At 45.3% G+C, this 26,845-nt stretch overlaps 1 protein-coding gene across 1 annotated transcript in view; it reads left to right on the top strand.

Annotated features, from left to right (window-relative positions):
* The window catches only part of RIN3 (Ras and Rab interactor 3), a 68,650-nt gene that overhangs the window by 27,344 nt on the left and 14,461 nt on the right, over positions 1-26,845 (top strand). Inside the window, exons 4-7 of the mRNA XM_068397381.1 lie at positions 14,863-14,935; positions 17,807-17,898; positions 22,469-23,956; positions 26,417-26,725. Of these exons, the coding sequence (XP_068253482.1) occupies positions 14,863-14,935; positions 17,807-17,898; positions 22,469-23,956; positions 26,417-26,725 (1,962 nt within the window). The remainder of the gene's footprint in view (positions 1-14,862; positions 14,936-17,806; positions 17,899-22,468; positions 23,957-26,416; positions 26,726-26,845) is intronic.

Raw genomic sequence — 26,845 nt, forward strand, 5'->3', positions numbered from 1 at the left:
AATCGATTGTAACCTCAGGTCCTGATTCTCCTTCCCCTTTGTGTGTATACAGTCAGAAATCATTTCACTGACATCAGTGACAACGCAGCAGTATTGAAAAGAAAACAGTCAAATGTTTAAAGTAAATGTGCGTGTTTGAAGTAACATAAACTCAGAGCTTGAAAGAAGCATCTGAGTATGATAGACCACTTGGTGCAGGTAGCGACATGCCACAGGGGTTAAGTCTTTTAATAGAAGAATGGTCTAGCACCATATGCTGAGTGTAATGCTGCTTTTTTCCTGGGAAATCTTGTGAATTATAGCTGAAAATAATTTGATTTCATGAAACATGAGCTGACCATATACTTCTCAGGAGTCCTGCACATATGCTTTGGTGCAGCATGTGTAGCAATTGTTTTCCAAACGCTTCTGTACCAAAAAAAGAGGATGTGATTTCTTTCCAAATATGCAAAAAGATGCTAAACAGAAGTATTTGCAATTGCACAGAATAAAGAAGAACATATTATTCATATAATTAGGTATTTTAATAGAAATAACTATGGAAATGATTTGCCAAGTCAGTACCGAACTCCTTGGGCTCATGTCCTAAGGGGTTTGAGGCTGGCCTGATCCTGCCATGGATGCCCACTCTTGTAATCCTGCTCCTGCCTGCCCCATCACTGCAGCTGACTTTGCTTACTTGGAGATTTATTTTCCTGAGGCTGTTCACATGAGCCTGCGTTGTGGAGTTGCTGTCCTTGTTCCTTATTTAAACCATACCCGCATGGGACAGTCTGCCACCAGGCGTAGCTGGCTGTTCAGAAGCATCTCTTCCAACGTGCTGGGCCCAGGCTGAGTTGAGCCCCCAAAATCAATGAGTGCACAGCTGAAGGACAGGTTTGTAGTGAGCCTTGTCTGTAGTGTGGTTATTTCATTTATTACAGGAAAATTCTGAGATTTAAGTTAAAACTCTGCCTGCTCTGACCCTCCTGCCTTCTCTGAAGACACTGAACGAGCTGGAGCATAACGAAGGTCTTGAAATAAGCTTAACACAAATAGGAAAGCCAAAATAATTTATCCCCAAGTAATACAAAAATGTCCAGATCACGATTAATACCACCTTTGAAAGATGAGACACAGTGCCATTGGACACGATAGATTATACTCAATTTCTGGTTTATGGACAGCAGCTGTACTTCAGGTTATATGGTACGGGCTTGTGGTAAGGACCCACAATATATCTTGACAGAAAAGATACAGGCAATTACTGCACTCAAAAGCAGTTTAAGAGCAATCACTGAGTACTGCTGCAAAGTTGCAAGTCTTTTAGCAAAAAGGATGTTGATAAAGAAATCCAATGTCCTGCCATGGTCACCTTATTTGGCCTTTCTTAAAGTTAGACTGAGCTCAGGGAATGCAGGCTGGAGCCTGATACAAAATGCTTGAGACCGACGGCAGGGATTTAGGAGAAGACCACAACTCAAGTAAAACACACGGCAGCAGTTTACCTGCCTGGGCAATTCTCTGATTGCTTTTACCAAAGGAAATCTGTTTGCCTTGAAAGCTCATGAGGACATGACCACTTTGTACATCCACCAGCCACTGAGCTCTGTCCACCAGGACAGAAAGAAGAGTTACACCAGGTCTAGAGGCAGCAGGAAGGCAGGCCTTGCCGGGGAATCAAAACAGCAATTTAGATGAGCAAAGGTGTTCCTTTGCACGCTGGATTTTAGGATGGGTGAAATCAATTGGGAAAGGGAAGAGATTATTTAAAGGCTAAAATTTCACAATCTACTTTCTTGTCTTAATAATCCCAAATAGGTGCAGTCTAACTCTGTGAAAGCAAGCTTAACTCTCAAAGCCAACTTTGTCCATTATTACCAAGTTACTTCAGCCACTTCTACACTTCCATTCTTACTTCCCAAGCACATATGGGGAAAAAAGTTTTTTATTATAGACTAGTGCCATTTTCATAGGATAAAAAGGGCATGTGCAGTCATTCTGACTGTCCTGTAGCAGTAACAGATGGTAATTAGACAACAGTAATCAGGCAGCAGCATGTTTACAGAGGGGCATTAGACTGACACGGGGATGGACTTTGTTCATATTTGCAGGCTTAGCTCTAAACAAAGCTGCTGAAAGCCCTGGTCTTTACAGCCCAGCCAGCCTGAGGTGAGGGCTGTGAGCATGCCTGGCATGATGGTAGAGCTCAGATGCAAGGGATACAAATTCCTGCCTGTGTCCCTGCATGGGTCAGCAGGCCCAAACACTATGTGAGGGCACTCACCGAGTGAGCACAAAGCAGGGAAGAGGAGGCAGATTGACTGGGAACAACTCAGTGGATGCTCTTTGTTGGCTCAAACATCTTCAGATGCTGATAATGGACTTGCCTATTGCATTCAACTGGCACCCTGGCCACCATGGCCAGATATAGTCCATTATGGCAGATTTCACTGTTTTATTTTGTTAACATTTCTTTTAACACATGTTGCTGAGGCTGGATTAACAAATTCAGAGCCCAAAGTCCTCACTGCTAACATGGCATAGCATGGTCAAGTGGTATTTTCCCACATGAACTGCAATGAAGTACTGCACGAATGAGGTCATGGGAAAAAATGGGAGGATAGCTGAGTTACTGCAGCCTACTCACGATTTAACTCCTTTAATGAGAATGGCCAGTTGTGCAGATGATCTTTGTGACATGAATATTTTTGTGGAAGTTTTGGCATCTCTTGCAATAGCTTCCTCCGTTTTGCAAGTCTTTTTGCTAACACCCTGCCTTCTGGAATCAGGAAGTAGAGTGAAGACAGACAGAATTCTTTTTTTTTTTTTTCCCCCAGAAAGAGAAATAACCCTCACAATTGCAAAGAAAAACCTAAAGATGTAACCTTAAAATTTCTTAAAGACTCAGAAAACAAAAGATACAGGAAAACAACCTATAGGAAGACAATCTCCCATTTTTACAATTAATTTTCATTGCATTTATTTTGGATCCCCTCTGAACTGGAACGGAGATGGGGAAGGTGGAAATCTGTGGTACTGACTGAGGTCAGAAACATGGGATCTTTCACTGCATAGCTAAAGTGAATGAACTGAAGTGCATGCTGGTATTCATGACACTGCCTTCTAAGATAAAGCCATTTATTTGGGTAGCACTTGCAGATTTTCACGGGAGGTTTTCAAGACATGGCTGGATGAAGCCTTGAGCAACTTGATTTGACCTTATGGCTGACTCTGCTTGAGCAGAGGTTTGGGCTAGAGACCTCCTGGGGTCCCTGCCAGCCTGAGTGATCCCATGAGAGGGAAGCAGCCAGTAAGACTGAGTCAGTCTGTGGGCAAGTTCAGGGCGGACAGCAGTTCTCAGAAGGGATGTCTCAGAAGAGCAGCAAAAGCAGTTCCCATTCTCTAAGACCCAGGTTCTGGGAGAAATACTGCTAAGATTTACAGAGGGATGGTGGTGAGAAAGGGTAAATAAAACATAAACATTTCCTAGGTTAGTGTCTCACCTGTGATTTCCCCCAAAACTTCCTTTCTTTGGTAGATACCTTGTGGATGGGGGAAAGGAGAGAATGTGCTCAGTCTACTTAGTGAACATTTCCAGTTGAATTAACTCATATGAGGTATCTCAGCATGCTTGAAAAGGCCCAGTAATGCCCTATAGATGGAATTATATGCCCTTCGGCATATTGCAGAGCTAAGCTTGCTGTAGGCTGAGACAGACTCCATCATGCAGAGTTAATAGCACTGCAAGGCTCCTGGACTGTTTTTGTGCAGGCGCTAAAGGGTCTTTTCAGTTGGAGTAGGCCAATCCAAGGAGTAAACGTACATCCTGTCCTTCCCAAGTCAAACCTCTGGAGACAACCTCTGGCTCATCAGAGGGCAGGCAGAAGGGCCCATCAGAAAGTACATTTGGTTACTTCTGTTATCACTGTAATGGTACCATGGTTCTTTTTTAAATGGTCACTTTAACCGAAACAGTTGGCCTCCTTGAGTGGAAACCCTGCAGCTTTCAACACCGGAAAGAAGAATTCTTCATACTGTAAACTACGGCATGAAAAGCAGGGTAGGACTATTTATAGCTCTGATTTCCTCTGAATAGATGAGAGTCTAAACCTGACCTTATGGAGTGATAAGATCAAGTTATTTTTATTTTTTGTTTATACATCGTGCTGCTATTCAGCAATAAAGCAGACAAAGAAGGGACTGCCATGGCAACCTCCTCATGAACCACCCTGGAGTCTTATCTACCAGCCAGAAAGGTCATTAGCCATCTTCAGCTTCAGGTTTACTATAGAATATGATCTTACTGAATATAGTCCCAGTAACTAGTAGTTAGGGTACTGCAGCCTCATAAACACAAGTAAAGTAGATGGAAAAGGGTGTGGGCACTGTCCATAGGAGAGGCAGGAGCCAGGTTTTAGGTGAGTTCAGGCTGTAACTTTGTGCTGACACTGCTGTCAGACACTGTCATGAGAAGTGCTCTTGCCATCCCTTATCTGCTGGCCATGTGTGTCCATGCTCTCATGCCCCTCTGGTCCCTGTCTTCCTCTCCCTTATGCAGGTTATGGCTGGGTAGGAGTGAGCAGTGTGGACATAGGGATGTGAAAGGAGGATGGTGTGGTGGGGCAGTGCTTCTTTAGAGGTGCTGCCATGTGCTGGCTTGTGTGAAATAAAGCCTGGAAAGGAGAAGAAGGTGATATGGGGGTGGAGCGGCAGCTGGTGACTGTGGGGAGGGTGGGTGGCAGACTGGAGACAGAGATCTGGGAACAGGGTGGAGAGGGACAGAAGGTGGCTGAGGATGGGGTCACAGCCTGTAGTGCTGGGTGACTGCGTGAACCTCTCAGATGCTCTGGGTGAAGCCGAAAGGAGGCTGCCCATGGAGGCAGGAGCTCAGCAGAGCTGCCCAGTGGTGCAAGGAGAGGGGGCTGCAGTCAGGGGGCAAGCACCATCGGGAAGGGTGGGAGGTCTGTGCAAAACCACGGACAAATTGCCCCTTGGCAGCCAGCTTCCTCAAGGCAGAGCATCGCTGGTGTTGTGCTGAGGAGCTGCCCTTCCCCTCCCTGCCGAGCTGAATTCAGCTGAATTTTCCCAAGGAAGTCAGTGTCATTGCACCCATTTTATAGACTGAGAGCTAAGGCACAGGTTGCTGAGGGGCTCGGCCAGCCGTGCACCACCAACCCTGAACAAGTCCAGCTCCCTGCCAGCACCATATTTATTGGGCTGCAGAGAGGCCCTTTGCCTGCAGAGCACTTGACTTTGTTCAGCACTGAGGTACCAACACTACCATTCAGACATTTTTTGTACGCTTTCTGTAACCCCTGACAGGCAACTCCACTGCCGTACTGAGATGGAAGCCAATTTTTCTGCTTCAGAGGAATGTTTTCCTTTATTGTTTTGTGATGGAGTGTGTGATCGAGGCAAAGTTAAGAAACTGTTGTCAGCTCTGGGCCTAACTAGCCTGAAAAAAGCAGAAATGTGCTGGAAAAAATAACAACAGAATTATCAAAGCCCTTGGGAGAGAAGATCCCTCTTCCCTTCTCTTGCCAAAAATGGCTGATTTCCCTAATTCCATCTCAATTAAGCAAATCATACATTTCAGCAGCAGAACTTGACCAAGACTACTTTTTTCAAGGATTAGCCAGTCGATGAATAAATGTTTGTGTAGTTTTAGCAGGGGAGGCTGGAAAAGCTGAATATGTAGTTAACCTTAAGCTTCAAATTTTAAGCAGTTTAATTGCATATAAGAAGGTCTCTGGGCATGCAGGCTAGTATCCCATTTTCCTGTAGTAAGTGTCTCCTGTTCAGTGTGGTAGACACTTTGCTGTTAAGGAGAGTAGACTGACGAATGTTATCTTTTAAAGAGGTTCCTGTTGCTGCCAATGGTGTGTCTGTGCGACAGCTCTGAAGATAACCCTGGTTATCTTCAGATTAGCCTCGCTCAGACACAGATAACGATCTGCCTGCATCACCCAGGGCTCAGCATGCACTAATTTCCCAAGTTTATGCATGTTTCTCAATAGCAAGAAAAGTGTACCATCACCTACGCAGCTTCTTGGCGTGAAACACCTACCACTGAGCTGATCTGCCCCATGGTGTGGGACAACTGGGCAGCTCTGCCCCAGCCATGGACTCCAGCTCAAAGAGTGCCATTCTGCTGTTGCTTTCTGCTGGATCTCATCTGCCTCCACAGGCAATGCAAGGCCAAAGGCCACCTCTACGAGGGCTGTTATAAGGACACAGGAGACGTTATCATTGTCTGGTCTGCTGTCTGTGGTTTGGTTGGAGATAGAGACTGAACAATTTCTAGTTCCCTAAGGATGTCTAGGCTAGACATCTTCCCAAGGTTAGTCCGCCTGGCAAGGATGAGTCCTCCATTATCCCTGTTGTTATTAGCCCTGAAAATTGAGTTAGTGTCAAGGAGTTCCTACTCAGGAGACTACTCTGAAGTGGGAGCCCAGAGTATTGGTTTGGCAAGAACAGCGACCGAGGGCTTGGGAGATATTGTAAAATGTGGTATGAGGACACATTTTATAACCTGTTGTGCAAGTTCATCATTTGTCTTCTAAATGCAGGCATGCACAAGGAAAGCAGAAAGTCTCACCAAGTCCTGCTCGTTTGAGCCAAGTTCCACATCGCTTTAACGCACTGCTTATTTTAAAACATAAAATGCTTTTCAAATATAAAATACTTTTAAAACATAAGACACTTGTGCAGCTGCTTTTTCAAGATGTAAAAGTGCCAGGTTTCTGTGTGGTTTACAAGTTGTTTTGGAAACATTCTGGTTGCTTATAGCGGGTGTTTTTTTTCCTTTTTGTCTTTAAACTCTCATCCTGAAGAGTTACCTCCCCTCTCTCCATGCAAACATTTTCATTTTTACTTTAGGCTTTAAAACAATAGGATTGTAGGGAAATCCTGTTGGAAAGAAGCCCTCAGGGTCTTGTTACCTTTGTTAATCCTCACTTTGGCTTTTTTTTTGCCTTATTTCTCACTCCCAAGAGGCATAATGCAAAATCTGTGTGTAACCAGAGCTAGAGACTCTGCATGCTGTTCTAGGATAATATTGTCTTACCCTACTCTGCTTAGTACCTTGAACATAACCCAAAAAGCTTACTGGTTTTAAAACAGCTACTCTAAATCAGTACCCACAATACCAGTGCCCTTGTCTCAGTGGCTAAACTGGAACAAATTATAATTTTTGCCCTTAGACAGTGTTTGCTATCTGCAGATCTTAAAGAGCTTAATAAACAAGAGTTTAGACTTGTAACCAAGGTAAATAAGATACTGCTCGAAGTAAAATGAGGGCATCAAGGACCTCATACTTTGACCTTTGAGTAGGACCCTCAAAGTCAGTAAGAGTGCAATCGATCTCACTCAGAAGAGTGGGAATCAGAAGACCTTCTTCCACCAGGTTGGCAACTAGGTAGGATTGCAGCTCTCAGAAGCAAAAATATAATTTTTTCCTTTTATTGTCCACCCTATTGACCTCTGCCATTTCAGAGTGGGTTAGTCCCTTTCATTACTCACCTTTGGAAAGTGTGGTGTTTCTTCTTGGAAGTCTCTCACGCAGAATGTGGTTCTGGGTACCAGATGGCTTCCCTTAAAATGCTCAGAAAACTTCCTTTTTCTAATGTGATTAACCTCAACTCTATGGTGTTTCATGTTGTAGCTCAGAGACAGAGAAATAAACTTTTCTCCAAATTAAATAGAAAAAAATGGTTATTAATAACATATATCTGTATGATAACATATATTTTTCACATAAGGACTGATTCTCAAGATTATCTATATGACCTGGAAATTGTTGCTAAGAACTAAACCCCCAGAATTTCAAATCATAGCGTCCTTTCCTGTTACATGAGGCACAGGGGAGACCCTTTATATATCTGAAAGCTTTGTTTACTTCACAAAGTTTTACCAAAGAAACTTGCCTTCTGAGAGCAATTTGCAAGTATCCCTATTCAGTTTGTCTTGTCAGCCATAGCCCTGAGCCCCAACAGTTTGAATCACCGTGCTGGGCAGCATAAATCTTGTACTGCCATTGTAATGTATGGGTGGATGCTGAATTACCTGTGAAAATGTGACTTCTCCAGCAATGATCCCACAGCGCTCAACTGCTTACAGCAGGGACCATGCCAATTGAACGTGTCACCCTACTCCCCTTGGTGTCCTTGGGAGCCCTCTCAGTCCTCAACATTTCAGAAAGGCCACATTTTCCCCCTCATCCCTGCTGTGTGAGAGCAAGAAAACAGACCCTGCGTAGCTACATCTGCAACTCCAGCTAAACCTCATGTTGCCATACGGTCCTGGGAAGAAGTCCTGGATCTCCCCAGCCTCTGGCTGAAGAAATGGTGCAAACCAGGTATGGAATTTCCACAGACTTTAAGGTGTTTATTTGAACACTGAAAAGGAGATGCAGGGTGAGGATCTGACAAGGAAGGCACGTGCTTTGAAACAGAACAGCAGTTCACCAGGCTGTGCTCTGCTCTTAACCCCTGAAATGGCTGGCTGTGCCCGTGGGCCTGCCGAGACTGTTCGCATGGATACCTGTAGAGAAAGCACAGAGGAGTGTCATGGTTTAACCCCAGCCAGCAACTAAGCCCCACACAGCTGCTGCTCACTATCCTGCAGTGGGATGGAGGAGAGAATTGGAAGAGTAAAAGAGAGAGAGCTCGTGGGTTGAGATAAAGACAGTTTAATAGGTAAAGCAAAAGCTGCACACACAAGCAAAGCAAAACAAGGAATTCATTCACTACTTCCCATCAGCAGGCAGATGTTCAGCCATCCCCAGGACAGCAGGGCTCCATCACGCATAACGGTTACTTGGGAAGACAAACGCCATCACTCCGATTGTCCCCCCCCTTCCTTCTTCTTCCCTCAGCTGTATATGCTGAGCATGATGCCATATGGTGTGGAACATCCCTTTGGTCAGTCGGGGCCAGCTCTGCCAGCTGTGTCCCCTCCCGACTTGTTGTGCACCCCCAGCCTACTCGCTGGTGGGGTGGTGTGAGAGGCAGAAAATGCCTTGATTGTGTGTGAGCACTGCTCAGCAGTAACAAAAACATCTCTGCATTATCAACACTGTTTCCAGCACAAATCCAAAACATAGCCCCATACCAGCTACTATGAAGAACATTAACTCCATCCCAGCCAAAACCAGCACAGGAGCTGTGACACTTTTAGCTGGGTTAGCTGTGCTTGAAGTACCCTTGAGAGCCACCCTCTCAACCCCTGCTGAAGCACTAATCGCAATAAGGAAGAAACAGAGCAGTGAAATGACTGTAACAGGTTTCTGCTCAAGCATCCTGCAACAGAGGCAACAAGACCAGGCAGCAGCAGGAGTTTATGCTGAACTAAAGGCATAAAATCTGAGTGGACACCAAGGTGCTGCCCATCTGCTTGGGTGAATGTGGATGAGCCAAAGTACAGTGGAGTGGCCAAGAGCCCTGTGGCTGTTAGATGTGAGGATGCTCCTTTTCCTTAGCACCAGGATATGGACATGGTGCACAGGGAAACTGAACTCTGTCGAGTGTCCCCCGACTCAACCCCAGCCTGAGAAGAGTGCAAAAGCCTGTGTTTTGCATCTTCTTTAACAGCATTAATTGAACTCTGCACAATACAATTATATTTTGTGAAAAACATAGTTTAAAAATAGATTTCTCTTACACTCAAGACCCAAACTCATTAACACTTTATCACTTGTAATTCCTTAGTTTCAATTTCCCAGGGACTGCCATCAGCAGTGATTTTTTTCTATCAATCATAGCCAGAAAGATTAAACTCTGTAGGAAACCATAAAATTGAAATCCTGTGAGAAAGCGTGAGTTGGATGCACAACAGAAGACTCTGGCAGAAGTCCAAAACAGGGAAGTTTCTGCCCTTTCTTGATGAGGGAAAAAATAGAAACAACTGACAGTTTCATGAAAGAATCACTAGGAAAGCCAAGAAAGACAAAACAGACCTGAGTTGCCCAAGACGGTCTGGAACTGTGCAACCAAAAAGGAAACTACAGCTTAGACATCAGATGGGAGAAGCAGAGGCATGATATTTCAGAAGAAATAAAAAGGCCTTGAGAAGAGAAAACAGATAAACAGTGACAGTGTTTTGCAAGAACACAGCACTTGAATGCCATACAGTACCGTCCAGAAGGTCATCAAGAAGTAATACAAGAAACAATGTCAGGGACAGATACTAGGAGCTTTCAAACAAACAGAGCTGTTGCAGAAAGACACCATAAACACCCTGAAGACTTCTACCAGTGTAATCTAAATTTCCTTCTATCCAGCTAAAGCTCTTTCTCTTAGTACCACTACCAGCCCAGTGCATGAATAAGGGCCAGAAGGAGATTTGCACATGCTCAGGGAACTGAAGAAATAACCTGAAGGAATTACGTCACGCTCTCAGGCTTCTCTGTAAAGCACGGCAGGTACGACAAGCACAGTGTATTGTGACAAGCACACTGTATCGTGACAAACGCAACAGCCTCAGCACCAGGGCTACGGCAGTCACTCTAGTCCTCTGTTACAATACCCAGGGCTCATTCCCCCGGGGGCAGGAAACTTCTAACCTCGCCTGTGCAACAGCTAGGATTGTCAGCATCTGGAAGTAGGAAAGTCGATAACCTCTGCCTTGGAGTGATACTATCTCCATGGCGAGTAAAGGGCTGAGGGTAGCAGAACAGCAGCAAAGCTGACCAGTGCTCCTTACTGCAAAGGTCAGTGCAAGCAAGGTCATGGCAGCTGTGGTATCAAGCCAGAGACTTATTAAAGGAGGGAGACACCAAGGAGAGGTCTGTTTAGGAGCCTGTGGAGTTATAATCTTAAATCTTAAAATAGAAACAGAGAAGTGGAATCACTCCCATGATGATAGATCTCACAGTTTGCCAGAATCTGGAAAGATAAGAACATCTCAAGCACATCCAAGCAGGACTTCTGAGGATGGTTATGTTCTCAGTAGACCTCTGTCAACACAACTGCTGCAGAATAAGGAATTTATATATCTTTGAATTCAGATATTTCTGAAGGATTACACAGATATCAAAACCAGTGAATAGGACTAACAGCGCCATTGGAGAAGAAGAAGCTGAAGTAATTGGGTCCCATGAGCCTATGTAAGCAGTAAGAAGATGGAAATTGAGGTGGTTTGTCCCCCTGTTGACCAGAACAACAGGACTAGCAAACACAATTCTGCAGAGAAAGGTCAAAAAGGAAAGGACGGCAGAATGCCCAGGGACAGTGTGACTCGAAAACATCAGCATTTGGATGGAGAAATGATGGGGAGATCTAAAGAGTAAAGGAAACATGAAGACAGATCCCAATCAGTGCCTAAAGATGACACTCTTCAGAGGATGTTTGTGTAGTAAAGGGAATGACAAGACAATAGTAAATATTTGTAGCAGTTCATAACGTGGCCATGTCCTGTTCGCTTATTGAGTTGCACAAAGGACACAAAACAGAATATGGTCAACAGTGAACCACTAGTTCGTGTTACTAATGCTTCCATCACCCATAAAAAAATTTTCAATTAATTCTGATAACTTTGTTTCACACTGCTCAAAATTGCCCATTGATCTACACATTTCCCCCTTTGTTTCCTGAAGGTAACTTTTTTTCTGTGGGCTTCTGAATATCAGGTAAAACTCAATATACTGTGGCAATATGTTTGGCTCACAGAACCCAGCCTATTTTTGCTGTTGCTTTTGATCATATTCTTGACATCCTGCCACTGTTCTGGTGAGATACAGAGATTTCCTCGCTCTTCAAGTGCCCTGGGTGTAGCTTTATGAGCCCAAGAAAGGTGAATTTTGTCTCTGCGGTTTTCAGCAGGATTACAGCAGTCTGGCAGAAAAGAGTATGCTTGTAGCTTTTGCAAAAGTCATGAGTTCCTATAAGTGGCAACATCATGATCCCTTCCTGAGCAGCAGTGCTCATGTCAGTGAAATGTCCCCAGCTACCCACAGCACATCCCCAGCCAGAGAAAAGCCCCTCTCCCTGACTGTCTTCTTGGAGTAGGGTGCCTGGAGAGCAGTAATGGCACTGGAGGAGAGATATTTTGTCCCCAACAGTCAGCGGAGCCCTTTTAGCTGTACAAAATTGCTATTTTCTGAAAGCTATTTGCCACAAGTTATGTTATTCTTTCCGAGAATCAGAAACATGCAGCAGGACCCACTTAATGCTCTCCACAAGCCAATGACAGCCATTCCCACTGGAGATATTCCTATACTGAACCCGTCACCTGCCACCTGATGGCGAAGCGGTCAGGAAGCCCTACTTATCAGTGATGCCTGCTGGTGGTCAGCAGCTGTCTAGATAAAAACAGGTTAAGGAAAAAGTGTTACAGTTTCTCCCAAGGAAGACCTTCCCCACAGGAGATTGCAAGGATTTTCCTCATGGGTACTGTGGTGGGAGTGGATCCAAGTGGCCGTAGCAGTCTTGCACAGGCTGCTTGACACTGTCAGCGTTCAGAATAAGTTTAGGGTAGAATATTGGTCCTGATGGTGCTCGTACCTTGAGTAATGATCCATCTAAAGCAGTGTTTTTCTACTCTTACTTGTTTGCAGGCCACCCAAAAATGTCCCAGCAGAGCTGTGGGTCTCTGTACAATAAATTCCAGCCTGCTGACAGATACACTTGATTTTGTTACTTTCCGTGACCTCTCGGAGCTGACCAGGACAGTCCAGTTTCTATATACTGCCTGCTGAAAACACCTGTCCTTAAGCTCTGGCAGCTTTTGTACCTAGACTGCTTTAGCTATCTAATCCCTGGTGATTTGTGGTGTTTTATGCTATTTAATTATATATAGGAGCAGGAGTAACTGTGCGGTGACAAGGCACTTCTGTGTGGATACTCCTGACACTGAGGGGCTTGGTTTAATATTCTTCTGCCTAAAATTCAAGCTCCCAAATGGCAGAGCTTCTGGCACAGAAACAATCATTAGTCACAATCCAAGCGATCTGCTCATGTCTGTAAACATGTACAGGTGCAGCCTGCTCTCCTACGTACACCTGCAACTCAGGATGCCAAAGTGAACATGTGGTTCTTAACAGAAAAAAAAGTCCTTAAAACCGTCGTCCACAAAAGGGCTTTATTTAATTGCTGGAGATTCGAGTGAGTTCAGACTCTTGGGTTTTGGTTAATTCTCTGGAACAGCACTGAGTTTTGTCTTTATTTTTGTTTCCTGTGTCAGAGCTGCAAAGCAGATGGCTTTCAAACTATAGAAATTCTTCATGGTAGATGTTTAATGGAAATCCCTGACTGAAACATGATTCTTATTATGGAAAAAGAAAAAACTTGCTGAACATTTATTTTTCCAGTTGTGGGAGAAAAGTAAGGGGAAGAGATTGTATTTCTTTAAGTATGTTTTAAATTCCATGCTGCAGTCTGGTATCAGTGCGCACACTGAGGTTGATCTGTTAGTGCTGATACAACACAAATCGATGTTAGGAATGACTTCTGAGAATTACATGGCATTTGTCTCTTTGAAAAATGCCTACATTGGTGTATTCAGCTCAAAATAGCAACCTGCAGGGCCTGGGCTAGGACAAAGGGAGAAGTAAAAGGAGGAAATGCCTTGTTTGGGGAATGAACTGTGAAGCTGAACAAAAGAGACAAGCTTGAGCATTTCCTTCCAGTGGGATTCTCTGCTGGCTGGAGAACAAGAGCCAGTGCACAGAGCCAAGCAGACGTCTCCCTCCCACAGGTGGTGGAGGCCCTGCTTTGTAGGGGAACTAATAGCCAGGCAGGCAGGGCAAGGAGCTGGAGGTGTTTCACTGGGCCGTGAATCACAGCAGACTGAGGAAGCTGAATCATGATAGCTGAGCTTCATGTCCACAGCTCTGAACTGTGGCCTAGAAAACAGAAGGTTGATGGAAGGAAGATGCAGAGTGGCTGTGGGCATGGGTTTGAGCTGGGGGCATGGGTTGCTCCCCGAGGACTCCTGGCCTGCTCGTGGGGCAGGAGCGGGGCAGCTCTGGGTCTCCAGTTCTCCACCACCAGTAAGTGGGCATTTTTGAGAAATCACTGCAGATTTCCTTAAAATTGTCAGTCTCTGTTTGTGGTGATGTGTTGTGTACATACAGGCACAGAATTTGTGAGACTATAGAGCAGAAACAAAGATGGAGACCTCTCTCCTGCAGATCTATCTTTTTCTCTCTGCCTTGGATTATTGGTCAATGTGAAACTTTCTCATCAGCTGGTGAATTTTTTCTAGCTTAGCAGACAAAAGTGCTATACTAGCATGTGAGATTTGGGCTACGCAGTGCCATATCATGCTGTTATAAAGGAGATCATCTTGAAGAACTCTGCAATGTGGTGTACATTGTCTTTTGGCACTTAAAGGAAAGTGCTGTTGCTGTATAACACAATGGAAGGGAGAAGATGGGAGACACAAACAGGCTGTGCTCACACTTGCCTGCATGACCCAGGTCAGAGCCCACACACATAGTGATGAAATTGTACTTTCTAATTTTTTTACTTCAAAGCACTTTGTCCATCCAGACCAGACCAGATTCCAGCATGGAGAGTCACAAGGTCAGCCCCATATGTGTTGCAGATCTGTACATCCTTAGAGACAGATGGGTTTGTAATGAACCCTTTGGCTGTCACCTGGGGTTTTTTTCTTCCCATTATTTCTGTTACTGTCACAACACTGATATCCTGAGCTAACCATTCAGAGAGCCAGGCTGAGACATTTCTTCTCTAGTGTTTCCCTGAAGAATCTCATTGCTTTTGATCGCCTGAAGCCAGTTCTTTATGCTTCTTCATATTAGTCCATGCAAATACTGGACAATCACAGAATACAAGATGTGTGAACCAAACCCACCAGCTTTTTTTTTAGCATACAGCTCAAAGAAAACAGTTACTGACTGTCTTTTTTGTTTTTCCTCAGTCCTGTACCTGGAAGGATCTGTCCTTGTATTTGAGGATGTCTTCAAACTGGTTGCCTTCTACTGCGTTAGTAGGTGAGTTGGATTCATTGCTTCCATGGAGGGGTCACTTCGCTCTCCCTCTGGAGTGCCTTTCCCCAGTATCCAGTCACAGCACAGACCCAGCTGTTTCCTCTAGTTTCCTCTAACCTGCCAGACCAGGAGGTATTTCAGATTCTAGTATCTATGATGAGACCAGATCACCCAGTTTCTATCCAGGCGCACCATAACCACAGCTGTCCCTGAACCTGGAATCTTTGTCTGAGGACAGTCCATAGGGCTGCACCCACAAAGGACCAAGGCACAGGACTGGGCCTAGCAGGGCAGGGAGGAAAAAGGTTCCTGGATTAAACATCTCTTATTAAAAGCAGCTTTAAGCATCCACACACACCTGGCAGCGACTTAGCAAACCTGCTAGCAGACTTGCCTGTGGGAGACTCAGAGCACTTAGTCACCTATGGCGAATCTGTCAAGGAGAGTAGTCCTGAAACAATTTCTGTTCTTTAGCTCAAATTTAAAAATAAAATAAAGCGATAAACAACAGACCTTGGTTGTTTGCTCAGCGCAGAAATACCAGACGTAGTGGGCACAGAGATGGGAAAGACCTGTAAGGTCATTTTCATTAGGGCAAGGTTTGATCAGCAGCTGATGAGTCCCTCTGTGTAATTAAACCTGTGTGTCTGCAGTCTCCTCTAATCTGTGCGTCTGTGCTAAGCACACTGCAGCAATACCTCCACAACCTACTTATCCCATTCCTGCTGGAGCAGGCCTGGTTTTCAGTTGGATTTAAACTTTTGACCTCCCCTATATAAACTTAGATGACTCCTAAAGTAGTTATTTCCATTTAAGAGGGGAAAGCAGATTCAGGCTATGTTTACAAGGCAGTCATGTTAGTGACTTTGTTAGGTCACAGAATAGGAACAGTCTATCTATGGTATGATACAGCGTGCTGCAGCTTACCCAGCCAGTAATACTCGCACTGTTTTGGAGGCTGCTTCTGCTGCCAGCTGAGTTCGAAAGAGTTCTGTCATACCAAAGGGGCAAGAAGAGCCCAAATGCAAACAAGAATTGTGTGTTTCTAGTCAAATGGCTGGTGGGAGGTAAAATCTGCTCGCTTCTGCTTTCCTGCAGAAAGGACCATGGCTTAAGAGAAAGAAAGAAAAGCTTTTCTGTTAGTTCCTGTTATAGATGTTACTTCTGAGTGTCAAATACACATTCAGATGGTTCATGTGATTTCTCAGGTTGCAGTCAAAAGATAAGGTAAATAGGGAATAATTTTCTGAGGGAGGCAGGTAATAAAAAGGCTGCTCAGGCACTGACCTACCATTTGCTGGCAGCTTGTAGGAGCTCTCCGTGATGGTGAGTGGAGAGGCCTGTTCTCAGGGCTGCAGTAAATAATCTCTATAAATAGCTGGAAACAGCTTATCAGGGCTGAAAGGCTCTTCTCAAAAGAAAGTTTGGTGTGGCTAGATTACCTTAGATCACAAAAACAGCACCTGTAGGTAACAGGTGACTTGGTGGCTTCTCTGCAAGCTGCTTCTCCATGAATAAAACCAGATTTTTTTCTATTAGGGTAATGTCTTAATGTTTCCTGATTTTTAGATATATTTTTCTACCAAAAAAAAAAATAGAAGGGAACTACTCATGCATATAACAACAAACAAAGCAAGCAGAAGGGCCATGGACCCTCTTCCTCTTTTAAACTTGATATCTGTCATGAAAAAAAAATAATCCTGGGATCACACCAGTTTATGTCAAACATTGTGACAACAGAGTGCTCAGTGCACAGAGAACCCATGGAGAACACAGTACATCAGTAAGATATGTGTCTGTTAATAAGGGCAAAAATAGCCCCGCTGCATTCATCTGTCAACAGGTTGGTCCTCCCCAGGTCTGCAGTCACATGTATTTTTGGGGTGTGTGTTTGTGTAGTAGAGATCACCTACTCACAGGGGCAGCTTTTTCTAAAATAATTTCCTGCAGCTTGCAGAATATTTTGTTAAATTTTTAATGTGTAAAATGACCATTCCTTGCTACCTTTTAGGGACTATTATTACTGGCTTTTCTAGTCCTTGTTAGAACAGGAATTGAGGTAGGAACAGGTTTAGTGAATTGTCTTTGGGCAAGAGGCAAACCTGAACAGTTCACCATCAGCCCAAGAGCTCCGCTAAATTCTTTGAGACTTAGGGTGTGTTTCAGTGAAACCCAACTAACATCCTCTGAGAAAGTGCATCTTCTTTACAGTAAAAATACAGCATCTTTCAAGAAACTAAGCAGTCAGAAGTCTGAGAGCAGAGAGTAGAGGGACATATGTGTTTTCTCAGTGTCATGCAGCACTTCATTGTTGTTGGTCACTTCACCCAGGGGCTTCCCTTCTCCAGGAGGGTTCTTCATTCCCTAGCCCCACTGTGTCTTGCCACATCCCTGTGCCTTACACTGAGTTTTAGAAGAGGAAGCAGGGTGGGGAGAGAGGGGTAAACAGAAAGAAAAAGAACTGCAAATCCCCTCCACACCGTAAGAATGGCTTTTCTCATTACAATATTTACCATTTGCAACACCTCACTTTTCATGGGAAGGTATTTCAACCCTTGCGGCCTCCCCTGAGGTGGGCGGCGTTCCTGTTTTCAGAGGAGGAAGCCAAGGCACAGTGATTAAGCCAGTGGCACAGCATGAAGCATTGCCACAGGAGCTGGTGATCTCTTGTGAAATCAGAGCAACCCAGGCCAGCACAATGTCCATGACGCCCTACTGGCCATGAGATCTTCCTTTGACAACATCCAGGATTTTGCAGAACAGGGCTGAAATTGTGAACCAATTCAATCATCAAAACCAAGGGTAAAATCTGGAGTTCCTAACAGTTGTGGAGTTTATTCTTTTGTTGGTTTTTCACTGTGCTTCTTTTTACAGAGATTTGCTGCCCTTCACCCTGAAGCTGCCACAAGCAATATTAGAAGCCAGTAGCTTTCAAGACCTTGAAATTATCTCTAGTCTGGGGATAGGTAAGTCAAGTCCCTCAAAGCAGCCAGGGTTTCAGACTTGTGAGTACCATGGTGCTTCACGCAGACATAATGCAACTGGTGAATAGATGAACTATTATCTTCAGAATAGCTGAGGAGGCCTGAATGCAAGAGATAAGATGTTTATGATCTTTATGTTTATAGAAGCACACTGAAAAAAAGGCCACTTACCCCTTTGGACATAAACCTCTACTTGGACTTCTGTGCAGGGTGTGGGACCTACAGTCTCACTGTATAAGCTGGGGCTTTCCACAACTGAAGCACAGCATAGCCTCTCAGGATAGCTTACACATGTTGGAAGTAGTTGGCATCTGAGAAGAGGAAAACACCTTTTCAATTTCCTCTTCTAATGTGTGGGGGCAATGCTGATGGAAGTGTGATATTTTTGAATTTTGATATTTCTGCCTCCTCTTGCAGGACTTCTAGTTGGTAGAGAAATGTGTGGAGTCCCAACATGTTCTCTCGCCTCACACTAATCAGATACAAAAAGGAATGTTATTTTTAGTGACAGCACCAAGCAAGCAAATTTTAGATCAGATGTATAAAGTTACAGAGTTGGGAAATGCAGTTCTGTTAACTAAAGGAGGTCTGCTTCCTATTCCTTCCCATTATACACACTCCACTTGAGACAGCTGTTACAGTTAGCAACTGTCTCTCATGCTACTTTGCTTTTCAGTTTTCCCTCAGCTGTTGAAAACTGCCAAACAATGCTGAAAGCTGAAGAGAGCTGATTTAGAGATTCTCACTAAAGCACCCTGGGGATCTATTTTTGGATCTTCTGCATTATACATCCCAGAAGGCATGGGCAAACCCCACTGGTTTCAGTTCAGGCAGCTTTGTTGAATTTGACCATCAGATTTGCCTCTAACAATTTCAGCATCCTCTGTTTTGAATATGTTCCAATTTGTCAAAACATCCTTGAGTATGGGTGTCCAGCCAGCACTTAGAGCCTAAAGAAAGCTCCTTTGCAACTTGAGATAGCAAGATGTAAACTTATTATTAATTTTATTATAACAAGTGTAAACATTTGGATTAAAATATAAGAAGTGTATCGTGATTCTCCAACCTTCTGTCTAATCTGAGCCAGCAGAGGAGATCCTGACTCAGGCAACAGTCTCCAACAGCTTCTGAAAGGAAGGATTAACTAAAGCACAAGCACCAAAGCAATGTTGGTTGTAGTCTTCTTCCTTCTCTCCTGTACACTGGTGGTCATGAAAGTGGTGATGCTTTGGAGGTTTGCTTGCCACAGTACATTGCATGCCAGGAAAGTTTCTGACAACAGACAAAAAAACTGCTGCTGTGTAAAGATTTCCTGGGAAATGATGCTAGCTTATTGGAGTGCCGTGCTGTCTCAGTAAAGTCAACCAGGCTGAAGTAATGAGTGATGCTGTTTACTGCTACCTGGGTACACAAACAGTAAGTGCTGCCCAGAGTGGCTCTCCCAAAGGAAAGCTAGCATTGTTTGAAATTCTAGTATGGTGGGTTTTATTTATTTCAAAGTGATATGTTTTTTGAGGGGGTAGAAGTAAGATGTTTACCTGCAAGCTGGATTGTTCCGCAAGGGATCTGGCTGTTATGTATATTGTCAAAGAGCATGTACTGCAGGCCCTCTAGTCCTGACCTCACTGGTACAGAAGGCATTTTAGCAGGAGAATTGGCATGATTGCACTGCACAAAGAGCACATACCATCACAGACGTGCCAAAGTCTCAAAGAAGTGCTTAATTATCCCTCCCAGAGTGTAAGCTAAGGGAAGAGCCAGGACAGCAATGGGAGACGATCAAACTGTGAGACAGTGTGGCTGGGCTGGGAAACACCGTTTCTGAAGCAGCTGTGTAACCCTTGGTAGGACCACCTCATCTGGTCCTTCACAGTCTGAGTGGAGCATTGCATTTTCATCACAGTGTCTTTCTTATCCTTACCACTACTGAGAAAAATAACCAACTTCCCTTTTGTAGATTGATTTACTCACCATTTCCTCAGCCCATGAAACTCCACAGCATTATATTCTGACTTAAACAAGCAACATCCACTGTCTTGCATTTGCTGATACCCAGTAAAGTTGGAGTGTTTAAAGGAAATCATACCCCAGACAGTCTCAGACATGAGGGGGCTGGCAGCGTAATGCTATTATGTGCGGCTACATCTGCACATCTACTCCCAAATTCTGTTGTCAAGAGTGCTGCTTTTCCTGGCAACACTTTAATTTTAAGCTGCTTTGTTCACTTCTCTCTCATGGTAGGAAATCAGAGAATAAAGCTGTTCTAACCTCAGCCTCCCTAAGAAAACATGGTGACATGCTTATGAAGTCCAATTAGCCATGGACACTAGCCTAGGCTGCAAGAGGCTAAATTGGCGATTTTATCCTGATGGGAATGGACAGTCTTTTAGTTCACCTGTGCATGGCTTACTCTGTGCCTGTGTTACAGATACACTTGGTTAGAGGGAGCAGAGGGACAGCGAGGAGTCAGCCTTCTGCCCTGCCCTGCCCTGCCTGCAGCACTGGCACATGCTGGAGAGAAGGGGACGTCCCTGTCCCTGGGGGAGCTGGCTGTGCCCTGGGGGACCACATCGCTGGCAGAGGGAGGCAAGGCCAGCAGTGGGCTCAGGGCACCAAAGGGGAAAGGCAGAGCCCTGCAGAGGACAGGTCATGGCGGCAGCAGAAAGAAGATGGCCTTGCCAGCAGTGGCATGGAGCTGGCTGCAAGCAGGAAGCCATCAAAAGTCACAGCTGCACCAGAGAGCAAAACGGGAAGAAGTGGCCTGTCTTTGGGGATGCAGTGGGCAAGGGAGAGATTTTACCTGAATGTGTTTCACCCCCAAGTTCTGCATTGGCTTTAGTTTAACTTCAGTTAACTCTTTAGCAAAGAGTTTCTTTGCTCTGTTTTGAGTTCTGCTATGACTTTCCTAACTAGAACTCCCTTTGAGCTTTTCTGGGGTGCTGTTTTTTAGGAAGAGGCACAGGCAGATCCTGCCCAGGGCTCTGGCCAGCTCCACCCTGTGCCCCCTTCCCCATGATGGGCTGGGGGTTATGCTGGTGCAGCCAGCAGGAGAATGGGGTCCTAGAAAGGCACAGCTGAAGGCACAGTCCTCAGGGCTGTACCGCAGGCTCAGCAGCGGGGGTCATCCCACGCTTGTGCAGCCCCATTAATCCCTTCTCAGGCCCGACGTGATGTTTTTGCAGTGGGACAGGCTTGACACCACAAGACAGGGTTCAGGCACTGTGTGGCAGCCCCATTCGCATCCCCTGTGAGTCCACCCAGAAGAGTGTGCTGTCAGTGTCAGCTCTGTGTCCAGGGACCAAGCGTGCTGAAATAGTTATTTAGTTATCCGCATCCTTATGTCTCCAGGATTTCCCATCTTCCCCTTGTCCCTAAATCTCTGGGCATCTATACAGTCCTCACCCAGTGAATACCCGCAGAGGTTTATACCCTTTTCCTTGGTCAAAACACATGGGATTTGCAGGATCTTGTTTCCTGATGCTTCTGGTAGTGGACCCTAGATTAGCAGCTCTAAGAGTGATTAAAAGCAATCAGACTGGTAAGGCAAGCAGGTTTGAAAACTCACCTCTGGGGGAAGGGAAAAGGGTTAAATGTGATACTGAATCTATTCAAAAGATGTACAAATGCTTTATAATTTTTTTAAAACAAGTTATTCAAAGACAAATTCTAATAAGAGGTTTGTGACATACAGAAATGACTACTTGCATCTGAAACACCATCTTCCTTTTCCAGTCACAGTTGATGGTACTGAAGTACTTAGCTATTCTTTAGTCCTACAGTATACAACCTCCCTGCATACACAGTCTTTTGCACCATGTTTCCTCTCTTACACCTGCAGGCAGGCAGTCTCAAGGCAAGGTGCAAAACAGAGTTTACATGGCTATGGATAATTGTCATCCAGAGCTATAGATGTTAATGGTAATTTTAATCTGTGGAAGGTATTTAAAATCATATGTTTCCGGACTGATTGTACTGCAAAGCAGGATCAGACCTCTGTGTAGAACAGACTCTGCCACATGAGCTTGCTGCATAGTAGAGTCATCTTCATCTGATGTCTCTTGTACTCCCGGTGCACATTGAATACAGGCTGTATATCTCAGCCCTGCACCTTCCCACAGTCAGCAAGAGGGAGACAGAACTCTCCTGGGGTCTTCACAACCTCGCCTCAGGTATCCACAGCTATTTGCATTTGGAGGGCAACGAACACTGAACAAGCCATAGACACTTTTCACAATCATGCATGTTTGTTACCTGTACCTTCCTGCTCACACTGCATAGGCTGCACAGCATTAACAATTTTCACTAGATGAGTGTCCTAAAATTGGCAAGAGGTTTCTGGTGAAGCTGCTGAGCTTGTCCCGAGGTTTGAAGCATCTCACACACATAAAACAGGCAACCCTTTCTTCACACTGTTTTGTGCAGAGGTGTGAAAGCTTGTGTACTGTTTCTTTTAACAAAAAGTAGGACTTCTACATACCATTAGCAGCTAATATTCTTTCAGAGCATTTTTTCATTCTTCTTTTCTTTCTTTCTTTTTCTTTTTCTTGGACAGATTTCTGGGATTCCTCCTTAAACCACAGAAGAAGAGGAGAGGAGCTATCCCACCCTGCAAAAAACTCTGCTTTCAGCACTGCCCAGGCAGACAGTTTAAGATCTACCCAGTGTTTTGCAAGTAGCACAAACCACTGCTCATGTGAAATTGAGCTGTCAATAGGAAATGACAGGCTGTGGTTCGTGAATCCTATTTTTATAGAAGAGTGCAGTAATCCTTTTCCTCCAGATGTACCTCCTCCTAAAAGCCATGCTGTGAGCGCTGATCTCCCCCCTGCCACCATGCTCGCTGAAAGGAGGTCTCCCCGCCGCCCGCCTCCACCTCCACCTTCTCACGCTCTTGTTCAGAAGTCGTCTTTGAAGCTCCTGCAGGATCCCATGACTGCCTGTAAAGAAAACGAGCTGCTTCTTCAGCCACCAGGAAAAAGCATCAAGGAAACGAAAACTGAGGGCGGTGACAACAAAGAAGAAGAAGGGAAGCAGAGCTGCTCAGTCAATGAGCCCTCAGCAGTGAGCCCCAAGAAGGGCTCCCAGCCCTTTGTACCCCCACGGAGGCGGCTGTGCGAGAGGACCTCGGAGGAGAGCTGTGTGGCTAAGCCTGGAACTTGTGAAACGCCGAAAGGGGAACGGACAGAAGAAAAACAAGAAAGAAGTACAGAGAGCACAGATAATAGGTCACTGTGCAAAAAGGCTGTAGAAATGCCTGGGGAGGTTCCTGAAAGGGCTGTATCACAGTTTCAGGAGACAAAACCCGAACCCTCAGAGAAGAAGGAGGACATGCCTGAGATACAAAGAAATGCCATTGAGAAAGGAAAGTCACCTCCCATCCCACCACCGAGAAGGAAGAGGCTTTCCCAGGTACCGAGGATCCCCAGCTCCTCCCAGTTGAAGCAAAGAACAGTGGCAGAGACAGCCACAGCCAGGGTGCAGGCTTTGTGCAACAGCAGTTCAGCTACAGTGGCAGGTGGTGCTACTTGTACACACACCAAGACTGAACTGGGACATGGCCACAAATCTGTCAGCTCAGCTGAACTGAAAGGTTCGCACTCCTCCCTGGAGGGCCCGGGAGGCAGCACTGTGGCTCAGGCGTCAGCATCCGAGCCAGACTCCTACTCCACCAGCAGCACTGAGGATGACCTGGAGATGCCGAGTAGTTCATCTGGTAAAAAGACACGCTCCATGATCTTGGACAAGGCCAAGAACAGGCTGTCCTTTGTGAGCCTGTCCAATGTCTTCACAGTCTTTTTGTCTAGTGACAGGAAGCTGCAGAAGAAGATAGTGGAGCTGGCACAGGACAAGGATTCTTACTTTGGCAACCTGGTGCAGGACTACAGAGTGTACAGTTTAGAGATGATGGCAAAGCAGAGCTCCAGCACAGAGATGCTACAAGAAATCCGGATGATGATGACGCAGCTGAAAAGTTACTTAGTGCAGAGCACCGAGTTGAAATCTCTGATAGACCCAGCCTCCTACACCGAGGAACAGTTAGGTAGGTGACTATGCTTTACTCATCCTTGGGCAGGATTTGGGAAGGTGAGGAGGGATACAGGATTATGCAGACACAGGTTCTGCTTTACAGAATTGTAAACCATCTCCTAGAAGCTGAGGGGTGCAAATTGAAGTCTACTCTGTGGTTGCCAGCACTTGGAGGAGCAGCTCTAAAAACTGGGAGACCAATGAGGGGAAAAATCCCATAATCAGTGTTTTAGAGGGAAGAGTTTAAGCAGAAGAGATGTGTGTTTGTGTGTGGGAGACATACATGTATATGCATACGTACAAATATGAGTGTGTATGTATGTATATATATGTGTGTGTATGTATAGGCACACACAGAGCTGTGTTCACTGGAAATACAAAAGGCCAACTTCCCTGCGCAGCTGCGTTCCCCAGGGCCTTCCACGTCCACTGCCCCACGCTCTGTAGTGACGATGGAGAACTCCCTGCATGTGGCAGCCAGATCAGGGGTCAGTCACTGTCTCACAAAGAGGGACAAGACTATGATGATTTTTGAGTGGCAGGTTGGAGAAATCACTTGATCCCACTCTGCTCCTCAGAGCTCAGGGGCACGGAAGAGCTGCCTGCTGCAAGACCACTGCTGGCTCCAAAATGCAGCCTTCACCTCTCTGCCTCAGACATAGTTTGCCTTCAGGGAGGAAAAATAATATTTTTGTCTCTTTAGGGGTGTTCTGTTGCTTCTCAGTCAATATTCTGTGAGGGAGTAATGTGCTACTTCCCTCCTTGATAAGGAATGGACTGGCCTGTTTAATATACATTCATGAGCAGATATACAAAGAGCTATAGGATTTTTTATCCCAGTCAAGCCATACAGCCATAAAAAGCATGCATGCATGCACTTACATGCTCTTTTGACTTAAAACTGTTTCCTGAGGACCTGAGAACCAATGCAGAGCTATTTATGAGGTTCCTAAGTTGGCTTAAAGCAAGCTGGGAGCTGGAAGACCCCCAACACAGAACATGGCCAGCCACAGAAGTGACCAGGGATTCCAGGGGATCCTGCAGCTCCAGTATTAGGTGAGACCCAGTAAAGTGGTGAGCCAGGACCCAGAGGCACTCAGCTGTCAGTCTCAGCAGGCCCTGCTGACTTCTTTCTCACCCAGCAAAGGCTTCACAGGATCCTGCAGTCTCCCCAGCCGAACAGACCTGCTGCCAGCCCCTTGCCATAGATAGGAGAGGGGAGCTACAGTTTAACTTCTCATGCATCTCATGTAACATCTGATATTTTTGTCCCAACAACCCCTTTCTTTGAGGCAGAGGGGGTGTCAGCACAGAGAAGTCTGTTTTGAGTCTTGATTAGGGAAGGTGGAGAGGAGGCAGAAAGAAGTGTCCTTGTTCTGCTTGGTAGAGCTGCGTGCATGCAAGGATTCCCCCCCTTCACACAGACACACCTGGTTAGATCTAGCCCGGTTCACTGGCACTTCCTTAACAGGATGATATGGCCCAGTCAGCCTAGGGAAGACTGTCTTCTCCTGTGGAGGACAGAGATTCCCACTGTGGAAGATTTACCATTTGAATTTGTCTTGCTTCAGGCTGGTGATTCTCTGGAGTCTTTGAAATAGTTGCATTTTGTATACATAAATGTTACTGCCCTCTATTTCATTCCTCACTGGCTGAGCGGATGAACTCTTTTGCTGGTGACCTCTTTGCCTCAGTGCAGGGGTGACAAGAGGATCCCTTGCAGTCCCTCTGGCTCTGCCTCTGGTTTCTAGGAGTCAGACAACAGACTTTCTCAGAGTCTCTCATGCTTCCTTTCGTCTCCTGCTAAATATTAAGCAAACGCTCAACCCACACAGACTATTTCCTCATCCACAGGTGTCGTAAGAGGTGACCTAAGTATCAGTAAGTTAGAGTCACTTGAGCAGTAAGGCTGAGAAACTTCTGACCAGGTGTTGGTGTCTGCCTCTGAGCTGGAGGCTACAGTCCGTTTTCAGTCACTGTGGAGAAAGAGGCACTTTGAGGATGCAATTGATTTTGTCCCAAAGCGAATATCTCAGACAGGTCAGAGGGAGGTATCAGAAGGGACATGAGATGAATCCCACCTGGGCATCTGTAAGGGCAGGGCTGTGAAAAGAAACAGAGTTAGGCGAGGTTCCTCATCTCTACCCAGAGCTGGCTTTCCTGCTGCTGACAGTGCCTTGCTAATCAGCCAGGAGTCAGGCAAAGACAGCAGGGGCTGCTGGTAGCAGGAGCTCTCCTGCGGCTCCAGTGGCAGAGATTGTGCGTTGATGTTCATCTCAAGACTATCCAGGACTTCTGGAGGGTGTTGGTAATGAAATGTTTACTTTCTGGGATGTAATTTCTGTTCCCTGCTCACAGTGATGCAGTAGTGCATGAATAACCAACCACATGCTTGCTTAGGAGTTTTATTTGCACCTGTACTTCTGTATTGGTTATTTATTATGGACTTTTGTGTTCTCCCTTCTCTATGCAGAAGTGATTGCTGAGACGGCTTTGTACAAATGTGTCCTGAAACCTTTAAAAGAAGCCATTGATTCTTACTTAAAAGAAATCCACAACAAAGATGGATCTTTACAGCAGCTAAAGGAGAACCAACTTGTGATACAAAACACAACTACCACTGACCTCGGCGTCACAACCAGTGTGCCTGAAACCGTTGTGCTGGAAAAGATCCTTCACAAGTTCACAACCATGCACAAGGCCTACTCCCCAGAAAAGAAGATTGCCATCTTGCTGAAGTCCTGCAAACTCATCTATGACTCCATGGCTCAGGGAAACCCAGGTACAGCACTTGTACTGAAAAGGTATCCCTCACTGGTCCTTCTCCATGTATCAAAGGAACAGGATTTATGATACAGTTGGTGTGGTAATATTCAGATTGGAGGTAACAGTGATGGTCGGT

This window comes from Nyctibius grandis, chromosome 4, assembly GCF_013368605.1.
Source record: "Nyctibius grandis isolate bNycGra1 chromosome 4, bNycGra1.pri, whole genome shotgun sequence".
Classification (NCBI taxonomy): domain Eukaryota; kingdom Metazoa; phylum Chordata; class Aves; order Nyctibiiformes; family Nyctibiidae; genus Nyctibius; species Nyctibius grandis.